We start from the raw sequence: 14,121 nt of genomic DNA, 5'->3' as shown, positions 1-14,121 counted from the left end.
CATGTACCTAGGGAGTCTTTTGTTGATATTGTTTATAAGCTGTTGTTATCTTAGTTGCTAGTGAAATGATGGTTAAATGTGTATATGGTTGTGGTTGAGGCTATGTTGGTATGTTAGCCTTGTTTGTAACAGGCTGTTTTACAGTGGTGTCAGAAACAGTGGTTTCGGGGCCACCAAATTCGATGAGTAAGTTTGTAAATATTATTATTTAATATTTATGAGTCAAATATGGTTTTTAAGAAGATTTTTTATTTGATAAATTATGATTTATAAGCGATTTATTAAGTTTAAGTGGTATGATCCTAAGGTCAAGTGGTTTTAGAAAATAAAGTATCGGGACCTCATTTCTATAAACTGATCCATAAATATTTTTATTAATATTTATAGAGTGTCATTACGGTGGTATTAAAGTTTCATTGAAAATTTATAACGTTTCGATAGTTAATTAATTAAAAATGACTAAATTGTAAAAGATGTAAAATTTAATCACTATTTGGTATGAGTGATTAAATGGTTAATTGAATAAAGGAAAAGGAACTCAAATAGTAATTAGATCATTCAAGGTGTTAGTGGACAATAACGAACATGAATTTGATGTTTTATTTAATTATGAACTAAGGTTAATATGGTAATTTTATAATTAAATTAAATTAAATAAAATAAAGTTTGTATCATCTTTTCCAATTCATTTCTTTCACCGATTTGAGAAAGGAGAAAGCCATTTTTAAAGGCTTGAAAGCTTCGGCCAAACTTCATTGTGTGCATGTAAGTCCGATTTAGCCCCGTTTCTAATAATTTTTATGTTATTGAGATCGTTGCAACTAGTTCCAACTAACCCGTACCTTCAGTTTTGAAACTGTTAGGAAGCATTTGGTTGGGGGAAATAGGCATGCATTCCCCCTATTCTGCGGGCCCACCACCAAACGGGCGTTTGGTTGCCCGTAATGCTTTTACAGCCCGATTCGGTTACGAGGCTATTACCTCTATTGGCTGTAATAGCCATTCCCCTCGTGAAGTGGCGATTAGGGATTCCGCCCTCGTTTCCTATTTTCTATTCCATTCTCTGCCCTCATCTACCTTCCGTTCCATCGATTCTCCGACGTTTCCCTTCCAGAGGTAATTTCCCTTTCCCTTCCATCGATTTCTGCTTCTTCTTATGATTTCTACTTCTTCTTATGATTTCCATTTTCTGGTCCAAATCTTTTCCATTGCATGTTCGATTGAAAAGATGAAAAATTTTCTTGTTTGATTTCCTTGTTAACCCCTTGGCTGATAAAAAAAGATCAGATTTCTTTGTTTTTGTGTCCTGGATTAATCTATTCATTTCCACAATCATGAAATACTGGTAATGCCCCTTAGATAGTAATCGAAGCATACAAACAGATAGAGACTAAAGAGAGTAATTACCACTCCTAACTCATCTGGATACAACCCACGGTTTGAGAGCTGGATTTCCCTTCCAATTTTGACACGTTTCCCTTCCATTTTGCAAGGTAATTTTTTTCCCTTCCATCAATTTCTGCTTCTTCTTCTCGTAGGTTTCTTTTCTTCTCTTTACGTTTCTTTTCTTTTCTCCATTTTATCAAGAACGAAACTTTGCTCGCACTCTTTCCCTGTTTTTCTTTTCTTTTCTTTTTTGTAAAATCGATTTCGTTTTTCTTGAAATTTGTATTTCTTGAAATTTGTTGGAGTTCTGTTTATTTGCATTTCTTGGAATTTGTTGAAATTTTCATTTCTTGTTGAGCTCTGTTTATTTGAATTTCTTGAAATTTGTTGGAGTTCATGTTTTAGTTTCTGTATTAAGTTGGATTGTTTAAAACCTTGCTGGCTTTCGAGTCGAGAAAAGGCCTTGAATTATAGTGCTCATGGAGCATTCTGGCTAAATCCTGGAAAACCAGTGGATTTACAACTGATGATGCGATGTGGTAGATGTTAATATCTGGTTTTGGGGTCATTCCATTTCATTCCATATCTGGTTTTGGGGTCATTCTGGCTAAATGGTGACCTTTGCCTTCAGTTAGGTTCTTCGATAACTTGAAAGAGATTCAAGGAAAAATCTCTTATACTATATTTACTTCTTGTGTTTCAATAATTAGAAACCTCAAATGGATGCCAAAATTTAAGAGATAGGATACTTTGATTGCGACAAGAAATGAAAGAAAACAAAAATAAAATTTTTAATGATTTAAGAAATTTTTTATAGGTGAAATTTCATTGAACTCATAAGTATATGTGCTGGTCTATTTATTTATAAAACTAGGATGTCTTACTTTTTTATTCTATTGAACTTAAACTTATCTTTAGCTTTTGTTCTTATTTTCTGCACAAATTAGGTGGTTAATGAGGAGGTGAAGCTTTTTTTTTTAAAGAGAATAAGAAATAATAACAATTTCCTGAAATGAAGGATATACCAGTTTATGTTTACTAAATTTCTTTGAAAGTATAGCCTTTTATCTATGGCTGCATGTCAATTTGTCTGTATTATTTGTTTCTGATCATCCAAGTTAACCATTTATTGTTTTGTGCAGCTAAATCAGCTGATGTAGAGAAGGAGATGGAACAAGTAAACATCTCACCAAGTCTTGATGTCCGCCTTAGTGATTTGAAGCTTGTTTTAGGAACAGAACTGAGGATAGTTTATCCTTTGATTCTAAACTTTGCTGTTAGTGGGGAACTCGAGTTTAATGGCCAAGCTCATCCCAAATGGATTAAACCCAAGGGTATTTTAACATTTGAGAATGGTGATGTGAATCTTGTTGCAACTCAAGTAAGATCTCCTGTGCATTCTACATTACTCTTCTACATTAACATTTACTGAATTATTATTCGTAAATGATGATCAAATAATTTCTTGTTTTTGCTTTATACAATGAATTAGCCTGTGTGTTAAGGAAGGATAAAGTTAGACCATTCAGAAACTAAAATATCTTTCTTCCCCATGCTGTGCAAATTTGCTTGATACGGAATGAGAAAGTTGAATATATCATATAGTTTACTTTTTGCCAATTGTGCTCCATCGGTCTAACAACGTAGTTGTCCAGTGCAGTAGGGAATGCATAAGGTTGGCTTGGATATGTGAAAAACTTTTGCTCTAGGTTTTAATGTAGTTAAACATCTTGTTGTAGTTACCAAATTCATATTTTTAAAAAAAAGTCATCTCATGCACTATAGCGGTTTGTTGTGAATTTCCCCTTGTGCACAGGCTGCTAGAGTATTTGAGAGTTAATTGGCTGAGTCCATATTGGAAGTTGATGGCCAACTAGCGTTTAAAAAGCTTGCTACTACAACACTTGAGACACTGATGCCAAGAATTGAAGGAAAGGGAGAGTTTGGTCAAGCCAGATGGAGGCTAGTGTATGCCCCACAAATCCCTAGTCTGCTTTCTGTTGATCCTATGGCTGATCCTCTCAAATCTTTAGCCAGTAATATATCCTTCGGTACAGAAGTTGAAGTCCAGCTTGGTAAACGTCTGCAGGTAAATAACATTCCATCATCCTTGATTATCTTTTCCCCACAAGTCAATATTACTGAAGGAGCTCTTCCTTCTTTCAAGTGAGTCAATGCACGTTTGGTTCGCTGTAATATTCATCAATGGAAACATTCAAAATCTTTAATCTATTTGCTGATAAGATTTTCGAGGACGAAAATCCCTAAGGGGGGAAGAGTTGTAATAACCCGTTTTTAGGGTTAATTAGAACAGTGGTTTCGGGACCACAAATCTGAAGTCAAAATATTTATTTTATTATTTTATTATGGTTTACAGCAGGATATAATTATTGTGTGAAATTTTCGTAAAGAAATTTTACCGTTTAAAGGTTTAATTCGGTAAAAAGGACTAAATCGCATAAGGCATAAAAGTTGAATTCTGTAAGCTAAAAGCATTAGATAGTTATGAAATTTCAAAGTTGAGGATTTTATGTGGTAATTAATCCATTAGAATTATGAATGGACAAATATGTGCTTTATTAATGAAAATTTAAAGGTTAATTAATAAGGTTATAATGGTAATTATGAAATAAATTAAGTTAAATAATAAAAACATAGTGTCATCTTCACCATTTAATTTCCACCACCGAAAATGCATGAAGAAAAACAACCATGGATGAAGCTATATTCGGCCTAGCTTGTGAGCTAAATTGTAAGTTCGTTTTTGTTCCTATTTTAATGATTTTTACGTTTTTGAGATTGTTGCTTCGTAATCTAACTAGCCTGTGCCTCTGAATACGAAAATGTTAAAGATTTAACATGTTGCCATTATTGAATGCTTGAGTAAATTGATGATTTATGATAGATTATGAATATTTGATGTTAGATTTTCATCTTTTATAAAGTAATTTTTTGAGAAAAATGTTAATTTTGGACTAAATTGTGAAATGTGGAAATTTAGTGTTTAAAATGTGAAATAAATTGAAATTATGGGCTAATAGTAATATATGGAAAATTTGGCTAGTTTGGGTTTGTGTTTAATTTCATGAAATTGTGATTTTATGTGATAAGGACTAAATTGCAAAAATATGAAATTATGGGGGAAAAGTGTAAATGTACTTTAAAGTAAATTTTGGATTAAACTGAATAGAAGATAATTAAATAAGTTAATTTTGATAATATCTAGATTAAGCGGAATCTAGATCTAGATCGAGGGAAAATCAAAGTATCGGATTAGTCAACCTAATTCATCGTTTCAGCGAATGAGGTAAGTTTGTATGTTTAATAAGCATTAAATTATACATGTTTAAATGCTTAATTGAGATAATTATGGTGAATGCTTAAATATTGAATTTAATTGTGATTACAATGCTTTGGAAATGTTCGACGGAGATTCGACAAAGTAAAAGTCCCGGTTGAACCTTAGGAATAGATAGGATACAAATGTCATGACATTAGGGTTACCGAGATTACGTGTAAGACCATATCTGGGATATGGCATCATATGAGGCTTCGTGTAAGACCATGTCTGGGACATTGACATCGATATGTGATTTCGTGTAAGACCATGGCTGGGCTATTGCCATTGATACGAGATTACATGTAAGACCATATCTCGGATATGGCATTATTACGGTACTATGTGTGCAAGATCCCCGAGTATCCTTTAGTATTCCAATAGTTCAACGGGAAAAGTGGATGAAACATGGTTATAAGTGATGGTACAACGAAAGCAAAGTATTCGTGACAGAAATCAACAAGTAAGTGAAAGTGGAGAATGAAAGTACGATCAAGTTAAGCAAGACAGGTACGTACAGGACTTATGTGAGAATTGAATGAAAGTGAATTGGTGAGTTCATACCGTATCATGTATATGAAATAAGAAAGATATGTGTTTAAATACGTTGTATACCAAAATGTGCTCATTTGGCTATATGGAAGTATGAATTGAATGTTATATGAGAATTAAATTGATTAAACTTGTGAAAGCTAAGGTTAGCTATGTAGATGATTATGTGATTGAATTGTGAGATCATATGAATTGTGTTATACTTTATGTAATTACGTAAATATGTTTAATTGCTAATATGAGTTTATTAGCCGTACAAACTTACTAAGCTTTATAGCTTACTTTGTGTTATTTTTCTATGTTTATAGTGTTTCGAAGGCTCGCTCGGGTTGGAAGTCGTCGGAGATCCTATCACACTATCCATCTATGGTTTCGGTACTTAAAAGATTTGTAATTTTGGTTATGTGGCATGTATAGGCTAGTTGGTTTGTTAAAAGTATAAGTGATTTTGGCTATTGGCGCCTATATGTTTGAAATGTATTGAGCCATGAGATTTGGCTTGTTTATAATGTGAGGTTTGATATGTAGATGGCCTTATAATTGGTATGTAATTGTGGTTATGTGGTAAGCTTTAGTAAAGTTATTGATGCATTAGTGGAAGTGTCCAAATTGATATTCATGATTGATGAATAATGGTATTTACGTGTTTGTTTATATTGGTATTGAGAGGTTAGGTTGTAATTGAGATGATGAAAAAGGAATGGAGTATTTTAGGTCTAAAAGACATTGATTTACATGCCTTGTTCAATTGTTTAAATGATGATTGTTTGGTTAAATAATAAATCATATTGATTTGGTATGCTTGTGGTTAGAGAAAAGTTTGTGTATGGATAGATGAAATGGTTGAATTGGTATGGCATGTTTGATGCAATTGTGGTTAATGTTTGATACATGAATTCACAATGTTTAAGCTGCCTATTGTGTATAAAAATGGTATATTTTGTGCTTGTGTAGGGTTGACCCTTATGGTTGGCGAATTGGCCTTGCAAATGGCCTATATTCGTCCACATGGCTATTCACACGGGTGTGTGACGTCTATTACTTAGAAAATTCTTAAAGTTTCAGAAATTTTTATATGTAACCAGTTTAGTCCCGAACCTTCTTAAAAGCATGTTTTAGATCTCGTAGACCTATTTAAGGGACAATGTGATTATGAATGAACGTGATATGATGATACATGATCAATGTGTATGAAATGTTTGTATAATGATGTGAATTGTTCGATAATGCCTCTTAACCCTAGTCCAGTGATAGATACGGGTTAGGGGTGTTACAGGTTTGTTGTGAAATTATTGCAAAAATGGGCTGTATTGAATGCTATGAATATTCGGCTAGCTTGGGTTTGTATTAAAAATGGTTAATTTGCATATTTTGGGATCAGGGACTAAATTGAATAAAAGTAAAACTTTAGGGGTAATTTTGTAAAAATTTCAAAAATGACTAAATTATATAAAATACATTTTTATACTATCTAAATTAATAGACTTAATGAAATTATTAATTTAGGAAAATCGTGGTGAGTGAAAAATTACCAAAATGCCCTTGTACTTTGTCATTTCTACAAATTAGCTAGGTAAGTTCGTATGAACTATATTATGTATAATTTTGGTTAAATTGAATGTTATTATATGATTTTTATTGAAAGTGAATCAATATATACAAGTTATTATATAATTTATCGTGTTATGAAACGACATAAATCCAACAGTGTATTGGCGATCATCGAAAAATGAAAAGGGATATCTTCGGCCATCGAATATGAAAAAGGATAGCTTCGACCATCGAATATGAAAAGGGATAGTTTTGGCTATCGAATATGAAAAGGGATAGCTTCGGCTATCGATTATGAAAAGGGATGGTGACGACCATCAACTGTGATTATGACCATCGATTAATGAAAAGGGATGGTTTCAACCATCGAATATGAAAAGGGACGATTATGATAATCATTTAGCAATCTTTGTGTGAGCTCTGGCAAGGGTTCCGATTGACTTCAGTACAAAAAATATGGAAATGTATGTTATACCAATGATCAAAGTATGAATATTTATGTTTATGAAAGGTATAACATAATTGATGTTATATTATGTTCCATATCTTAACAAGTGATGATATTGTTAAGTTATGTGTTTAATCGCTAGTTTGTGGCTATGGTTAATGTATTGTTTATGTCATATGTGTATGCAAATGAAATGGTAAGGTTTCAATAAGATCCAAGACATGTTTATATAAAACTCAGTGGGATGGTGATACATGGAAAGACATGATATGTTGTGATGGATGATAAATCGAATCGAATCATACTCAAGTACAATGGTTATCCATGTCAAATTCATGTGAATCATGTTTAAATGAACTAGCATGTGTTGTTGATGTTTATGATTATGCTTGTACTATGCATACGAAACGGGTAAGAAAAAGGGAATGAACGGTAAGCACGTAATTGGGATGTATTATGATGTTATAAAAGGTTTAATATGATAAATGATGTATTATATGTGAGCAAATTGATTATACTATGAATGAATACACTAAGTCGGGACTTTCTAAGGTTGTTTAGGCTTATGATAAGCGTTGGGAACAAAATGAAAAGAAAGTAAATGGAAAGGTATATAATTTTATAGAAAAGTTGATGATTATATATTATGTCTCATGAAATCCTATCATGCTATGAATAGTTAATAATTATGCTACATTAATGAACTTATTCAATTGTGAGTTGATAATTATGGTTGAATAAATCTTAAGGCATTGGTATAGGCTTGTATTTAACCTATAAATTTCATTATTGAAATGTAATTTTATGCTTATGGTTTATACGAGTTTACTAAGCATTAATTGCTTACGTAGTGGTTTTTCATTTACTTTATAGATTATCGATAGCTCGATCGGGTTGAAGCTAGTCAAAGATCCATCACACTATCCATCGGTTTTATCGATAGATTTTGATGTCTTGGTTAGGGTTATAATGGCATGTATAGGTTAACTTATGGTTGATGATTAGTTGAATGTTATTTGATTTGTTTGGCATATATATGTCATTTTGGGGGATATAGTCTTGGTACATTTGGTGCATTGTTGATATGTGTTAATTTGATAATGTGCTAAAGCATGTTTGAATGGCCAAAGTGATATATGATGAATTGACCCCAACATGGTCAAGATATGGTATGCTTTGGAAAGGTTTTGAACTAGATATGGCATAAATCTAATATGGTTTAGTGATTATGTATCAATTATGTTATGTTTTGGCATGCTAACAAGTTAATTGATAATTGGATAAATATGTACATGTATGAGTGTTTTTAGTTGATATCTTAGTTCATGATGCTTGAATTATTAAAGATGGAATGGTAGTTTAAAATGCATGTTATAAATGGTCTCGTGATATGATTGAATGTGGTGAATTGGTAAAATTATTATAAATGACATTTTGGCAATTGGTGCTAGTTTATGAATGGTACATTTGGTATTATTTGGTATGAAATTGATAGGTAAATCAAATGGTATGTTTTGACATAAACTTAGGCAGGAATTAGTGAATATTTTGGCCAATTTGAGCACATGGTTATACATGTTTTAGGTGTTGAGATTAAGGTTCCCTTTAGATATATTAGTTGTATGCAAATGTACCATATTTGGATAGCTTGATTTTACATGGTCTTAGTGCAATTTGAAGGCTTGTTTATATGTGCAAAAGTAATTGTAGGTATATGCTTGAATGGGTGAGAAAAATGGCTTGGAAATGGCCTATTTTTCGTCTATACGGGTAGAGACACGGGCGTGTATCTCTACCGTGTGTGACACATAGCATAGCAACACGGCTGTGTGTCCTTGTAATTTTCAAAGGGTTGCAAGTCAAGCTATTACACGGCTTAGCACATAGCCTGGCACGCGGGTATGTGAGGTCATTTCAAAGGGTACACAGCCTGGCACACGCGCGTATAGCTTGGCTGTGTGACCTAAGTCAGTGAGTTACACAGGCACAAACACAGGCTAGGACACGGTTGTGTGTCCCTACTTCAAATGTCCACACGGCCTAAGACACGGGCATGTCTCTTGACTGTGTAAGTCACACGACCGTGTGACCCCTATGGTTTTGAAAATTTTCATTGTTTCCTGAAAAATTCTATAAGCTTCCAATTTAGTCCCGACTTGTTTCTAATGTGTTTTTAAGGCCTCGAGGGCTCATATAATGGACAATATGCATGTTATAGATTAGTTTTCCTATGTTCAATGATGTGGATTAAAATGTTTTTAAAATTTTTATTTGTTTGAAATGTACACTCCAGTAATGCTCCGTAATCCTGTTCCTGCGACGAATACGGGTTAGGGGTGTTACATAGTTTATATTTTGGTATGTGATGGTCTAAATTTTGGTAGCTTTATAGGTAATTGATAGTCCAATTATGGTAAATGTGATATGAATGAATGTCTTGAATGTTTGATATGTTGTTGATGTATTAAACATGTAAAATGTGGTACCAATAAGGGTACATTGGTTAGACATATTAGTTGATGAATTTGGTACATTTCGGGAATGTTTAATCATGTTTTGAGTAGGTTAAACGATTGGTGAATGAGTTGCTTAGTGTCCAAGCAAGTAGGAAATGGTAAACTTGAGTTTTCAAGTACTTTTAGGTGCACACGGTTGTGTGTCACACACGGGCAACACACACAAGCGTGTGACCCAAGTCAGTGAGTTACACAGGCAAGGACACGAGCTGGGATACGGTCGTGTGTCCCAACTTCGAGAGTCACACGGCTTGGGGCATTCCACACGGCCGTGTGTCTCCTATTTTTATGTAATTTCAAAAGTGACCTTAAACCTCTAAAATTGTTTCGAATTAGTCCCTGCCTATTTTTAAACTATTTTTAGGGTCCCATAGACTCGAAATAGGGGTTGTAAGAGTAACTTTTACTCTAAATTGGAATGAATTAACAGAGCTATATTTAGTGCATTCTACTAACATCTTTGAAGATAAATTAAAAAGATAATCATAGTCGGAGTATGGACAATACTCTGATGCTAATAATTGAAATAGTCTTGTATGTATCCGACTTCTAGCATTCAAGAAGGGATAAATAGTGATAAGAGTGTAGACAGTGGAAGACCAATTTTAGCATTGCATAACATGATTAGTTATTTGATTGTATAAGACACTATTATGGAAATATTAGATTAGCATATATTGCTCCCTGTAAGGCACTACTACGCAAAATTTTAGATTGGCATGATCTGCCCTTGTATGTTATGACGATATTAGTTAGCTTGTACTACTGCTTGCGATGTAATTAAATGTTCTAATTGGTCGTAATGCCCATGACCCTAATCCGACGACGGAGAGGGATTAGGGGTGTTACAATTTTCGACAGCCTTTTTATTTCTATTTTGAAGTTCATAACATTTTGCCTTAATGTAACCTAACTTTTTGCAGTAGTCATATTGCTTATCGTGGTTTCTTGATTTTGATCTCACCCTAGGCCTTCTTTGACCCGAATCCTTAGACTATTACCTTCCTAGCAACCAAAACCAAAGCTTACCCATCTGACTTGTTCTTTGAACCTAACTCATTGTCGAGTTTATCCTTACTCAATAAGTTCCCTTTACGTCTTTAAACGAGAGTCTCTCTCTACCATAAATTAGGGCTTTCTTGAAAGTTTATATGAAAAGGGCAAAGAACACAATAACAACATAGTTTGATCTTCATCGTCGATGTTGGCCTCGACATTCTTCAGGTCATTAAGGAAAGTAATGAATTTACTGATGCAAGCCCTAATGGACTAACCTTCGACCATCCAAAACATCTATATGTGTTGCTTTAGCACCAATCTATTAGCCAAGGACTGTGTCATGTATAGGGCTTCTAATTTCTTCCATAAAGTGGATGTCGTTTTCTCCATCAGAACCTCCTATAACACATTATTGGTAAGACACAACTGAATTGCAGATAGGAATTTCTCATCAAGCTTCTCCCATTCTATCTTATTCGCATCCACGGACTTTTACCCTGTAACAACCTTCTTTAGACCATTCTGAATCAGAATTGTTGTCATCCGAACTTGCCACAAAGTGAAATCTATGATCTCATCGAACTTCTCAATATCAAATGTCATTGCTTCCATCTCTGAAGGGGTTGAATGCGAAATTTTAACCAAGCTCTGATACAGTTTGTTGGAGGAACCCGTATTAAACAACAAACAAAAACGAATAGAGAAAAATTGGACACAATTGTTTATGTAGAAAAACTCATCTTAAGAGAATAAAAAACCACAAGTAAAGAAAACTTCACTAAAATGTCAAATAACTGAAGAATAGTACAAGATGGAGAAACAAAAACAAACTCGAACCCAAAATACAAAGTTTTCCTAAAACTCCCACAAAAATCTCTCTAAATTGTGTTGTTAGGGTTGCTAAAAGCCCTATTTATAGGATGAAATTCATGTGAATATATCAGAGTTAGATTGGGAAAAGATAGAAGAGTTTAACTAGGAGAAGAAGCTCGATTTAGTGGGGAACATGTCGCCAAGTCGTGACATCTTTTATCGGCTCTTCGAGACGTCATATGCCACGTCATCGAGACGCCAGTTTCGTCTCATCAAGATATCGTGTGTCGCGTCGTCAGGACATCGACTCTTCCTTGTCACGACGTCGACTTTGTTTCGATCAAAATGTGAGGCACACTCCACAATGGTATTTAAAAAAGTATTAGGAAAAAGAATGTAAGTTGGGAGTTTACTTTCTTACTTTTTGTTGTGTTCATGTAATTAATTTTACATATATTTATAATTGTGTATGTAATGCCTCATTTCATCCGTGTCTATATATATTTTTTAAATATATATAATTTTCATACATTAGAAATTAGTTGTATGCATATTTTGGCACATTATGCATGTGTATTATGCTTATGTTTTCTTTTTCATTTTGTAATATATTTTATCTAGTTTGTCATAATTATACAATTTTAAGAATTTATTATTTGTGCTCGTATTATGTATCAATATATATCATATTTTACATAGATTATCATATGAATTCAACTTGTAGAAAGAAAAACATATGTTCAAATTGTATTCACATTATGTAAATTTTAACCCATTATACATTTTTCAGGTACATCTACTTTGTTTATGGAATCATGAACACATGTTTTGATTATTTTACATTTTTAATAAACCTTAAATTATGTCATATTTTCTAGTCTTTGGTGATAGTTTAATTTTAACTTTAAATCTATTTAATTAAATATTACATAATAATACTTGTATATTTTATCCAATGATTAAATAAAGTATCACCTCTAAATCTCTAAAGCAGAGATAATAAGCATTCGAACTCACGATCTTTCAAGTTGTTGTAATAATAATATTATTAATTGTGCTAAAACTTAAGTCACTGACTATTATAATATCAAAAACTTTAATTTATAAATAGAGTATTTTTTAAAATTTTTTACTCTATAATTTTCTAAGAAATAAGGGTTAGTATTTGGTATATTGGTAATGTATTTCTTTTCCCCTAACCCTATATCTCTATAAGACACTTAACAATCCCCTAACCCTACTTGTCTAGCCTAAAACCTCTACTAATAGTGTACCAAATATTATTCCAAAAAATAATTATCCAACACAATGTGTGACTTGGGTATCACACTAGTATTATATAATCTTATGCATTAGGTAATAGAAAAAAGTGACACTCGTTGTACTAAAAAAACATTAATTCTCATTACAAAAAATAGGGGTGAGCATTCGAGTGAAAAAATTTTGAGTTAGTCGAGTTGGCGAGTCATATTTTATCATACTAATTTGATTTGAAATTTTCTTGAATCTAGTTGAGTGAAATGAAATTCGAATCGAATTGAGTCTAATAAATTTATTTGAGTTAAATTAAAAAAGTTAAACTCACCATATTAAATCTTGTTGACAATATGAAAAAAGTTCCAAGTTAAAAAATATTAATACCATGAACTCTTTTAAAAACAAAATAAGAGGAAAAAATAATTAGAATGAAAAACTTGATCTTTTAAAGCCTCAAAAATTGTGGAATTCTTTTAAATATATATATATAATTTAGAATTATTATATAATTTTCAATATAATTTTAGTAATTTTTATATAATTTTAAATATTTGAATAATATATTCATAAAAATTTGGAAAAAGAATATTTTATAATTATTTTGAATTTTTGTAATTTTTTTAGTCTGACTAATTTGCACATTTTCAAAACTATCAAGGACTTAAGAGGTATTTAATCAATTTGTGATTCAAGCCATTCAAATTATTTGAATTATTCGAGGCGTAACATCCAACTCGACTAAAACTCGAAAAACCAAACTACTTCTTTGAATTGATTCATAAATACCAAATAATTTGACTCAATTAACTCGAAATTCGAAGAAAATTTTAATTTTTTCAAATCCGACCTAATTTACATTTATGGTAATTCAAATTATGAGGGTTTTTTTTTTGGTTTTATGTATAAATTCATGAATCAGAAAATAAAAAAAGTGGCAATCATTATAATAAAAATAAACTATATTAATTGCTGATTATAGAAGGCTAATACTTACATTCAGGTAAGCAACTTCAAATAGTTTGCAATTATACATCCTTGATTGTATGGAGAATTTTGTAATTATCTGTTATCTCTTCTTCACGGTATATTACCTGAAATGTACACATCATAATCCATAAAGTTACAGCTTTGTTAATTTTATGTTGAATTATCCTTCATTAACAATCAATATTAAAGTAGATCCACAATGAAAATGGCATTTTTTGTTCTAATTTGTCTATTCATGAAAACTAACTATGTAAAAAGAGCAAAACACCCAGAGC

General features: G+C 32.2%; 1 protein-coding gene across 5 annotated transcripts; it reads left to right on the top strand.

Annotated features, from left to right (window-relative positions):
- Positions 1 to 868: 868 nt before the first annotated feature.
- Positions 869 to 5,929, top strand: LOC107922603 (protein TIC236, chloroplastic). Of its 5 annotated transcripts, none has more exons than XR_005908984.1 (4): positions 869 to 1,116; positions 1,360 to 1,493; positions 2,529 to 2,767; positions 3,203 to 5,929. XR_005908984.1 is itself a non-coding variant. In XM_041086440.1 (3 exons), the coding sequence occupies exons 1-3, from the start codon at positions 945 to 947 to the stop codon at positions 3,224 to 3,226; spliced, it is 435 nt and encodes a 144-aa protein (XP_040942374.1). In that variant the 5' UTR covers positions 930 to 944; the 3' UTR covers positions 3,227 to 5,929. The 5 variants fall into 5 exon arrangements, 1 of the variants encoding a protein (XP_040942374.1); XR_005908983.1 differs by lacking the exon at positions 1,360 to 1,493 and having other exon boundaries at positions 930 to 1,116; positions 3,203 to 3,475; positions 5,584 to 5,929; XR_005908982.1 differs by lacking the exon at positions 1,360 to 1,493 and having other exon boundaries at positions 930 to 1,116; positions 3,203 to 4,693; positions 5,584 to 5,929.
- Positions 5,930 to 14,121: the final 8,192 nt, after the last annotated feature.

This window comes from Gossypium hirsutum, chromosome D01, assembly GCF_007990345.1.
Source record: "Gossypium hirsutum isolate 1008001.06 chromosome D01, Gossypium_hirsutum_v2.1, whole genome shotgun sequence".
Lineage (NCBI taxonomy): Eukaryota > Viridiplantae > Streptophyta > Magnoliopsida > Malvales > Malvaceae > Gossypium > Gossypium hirsutum.
The sequence above is the reverse complement of the archived record's forward strand: the minus strand, read 5'-3'. Positions and strand labels throughout refer to the sequence as shown.

Bases quoted from the DNA above. Each gene is read 5' to 3' on its own strand.
- LOC107922603 (XM_041086440.1), top strand. From the start codon at position 945: ATGCTTTTACAGCCCGATTCGGTTACGAGGCTATTACCTCTATTGGCT. The intron at 1,117-2,528 runs GTAATTTCCCTT...TGTTTTGTGCAG, and splicing joins CCGACGTTTCCCTTCCAGAG to CTAAATCAGCTGATGTAGAG. The intron at 2,768-3,202 runs GTAAGATCTCCT...CCTTGTGCACAG, and splicing joins TGAATCTTGTTGCAACTCAA to GCTGCTAGAGTATTTGAGAG.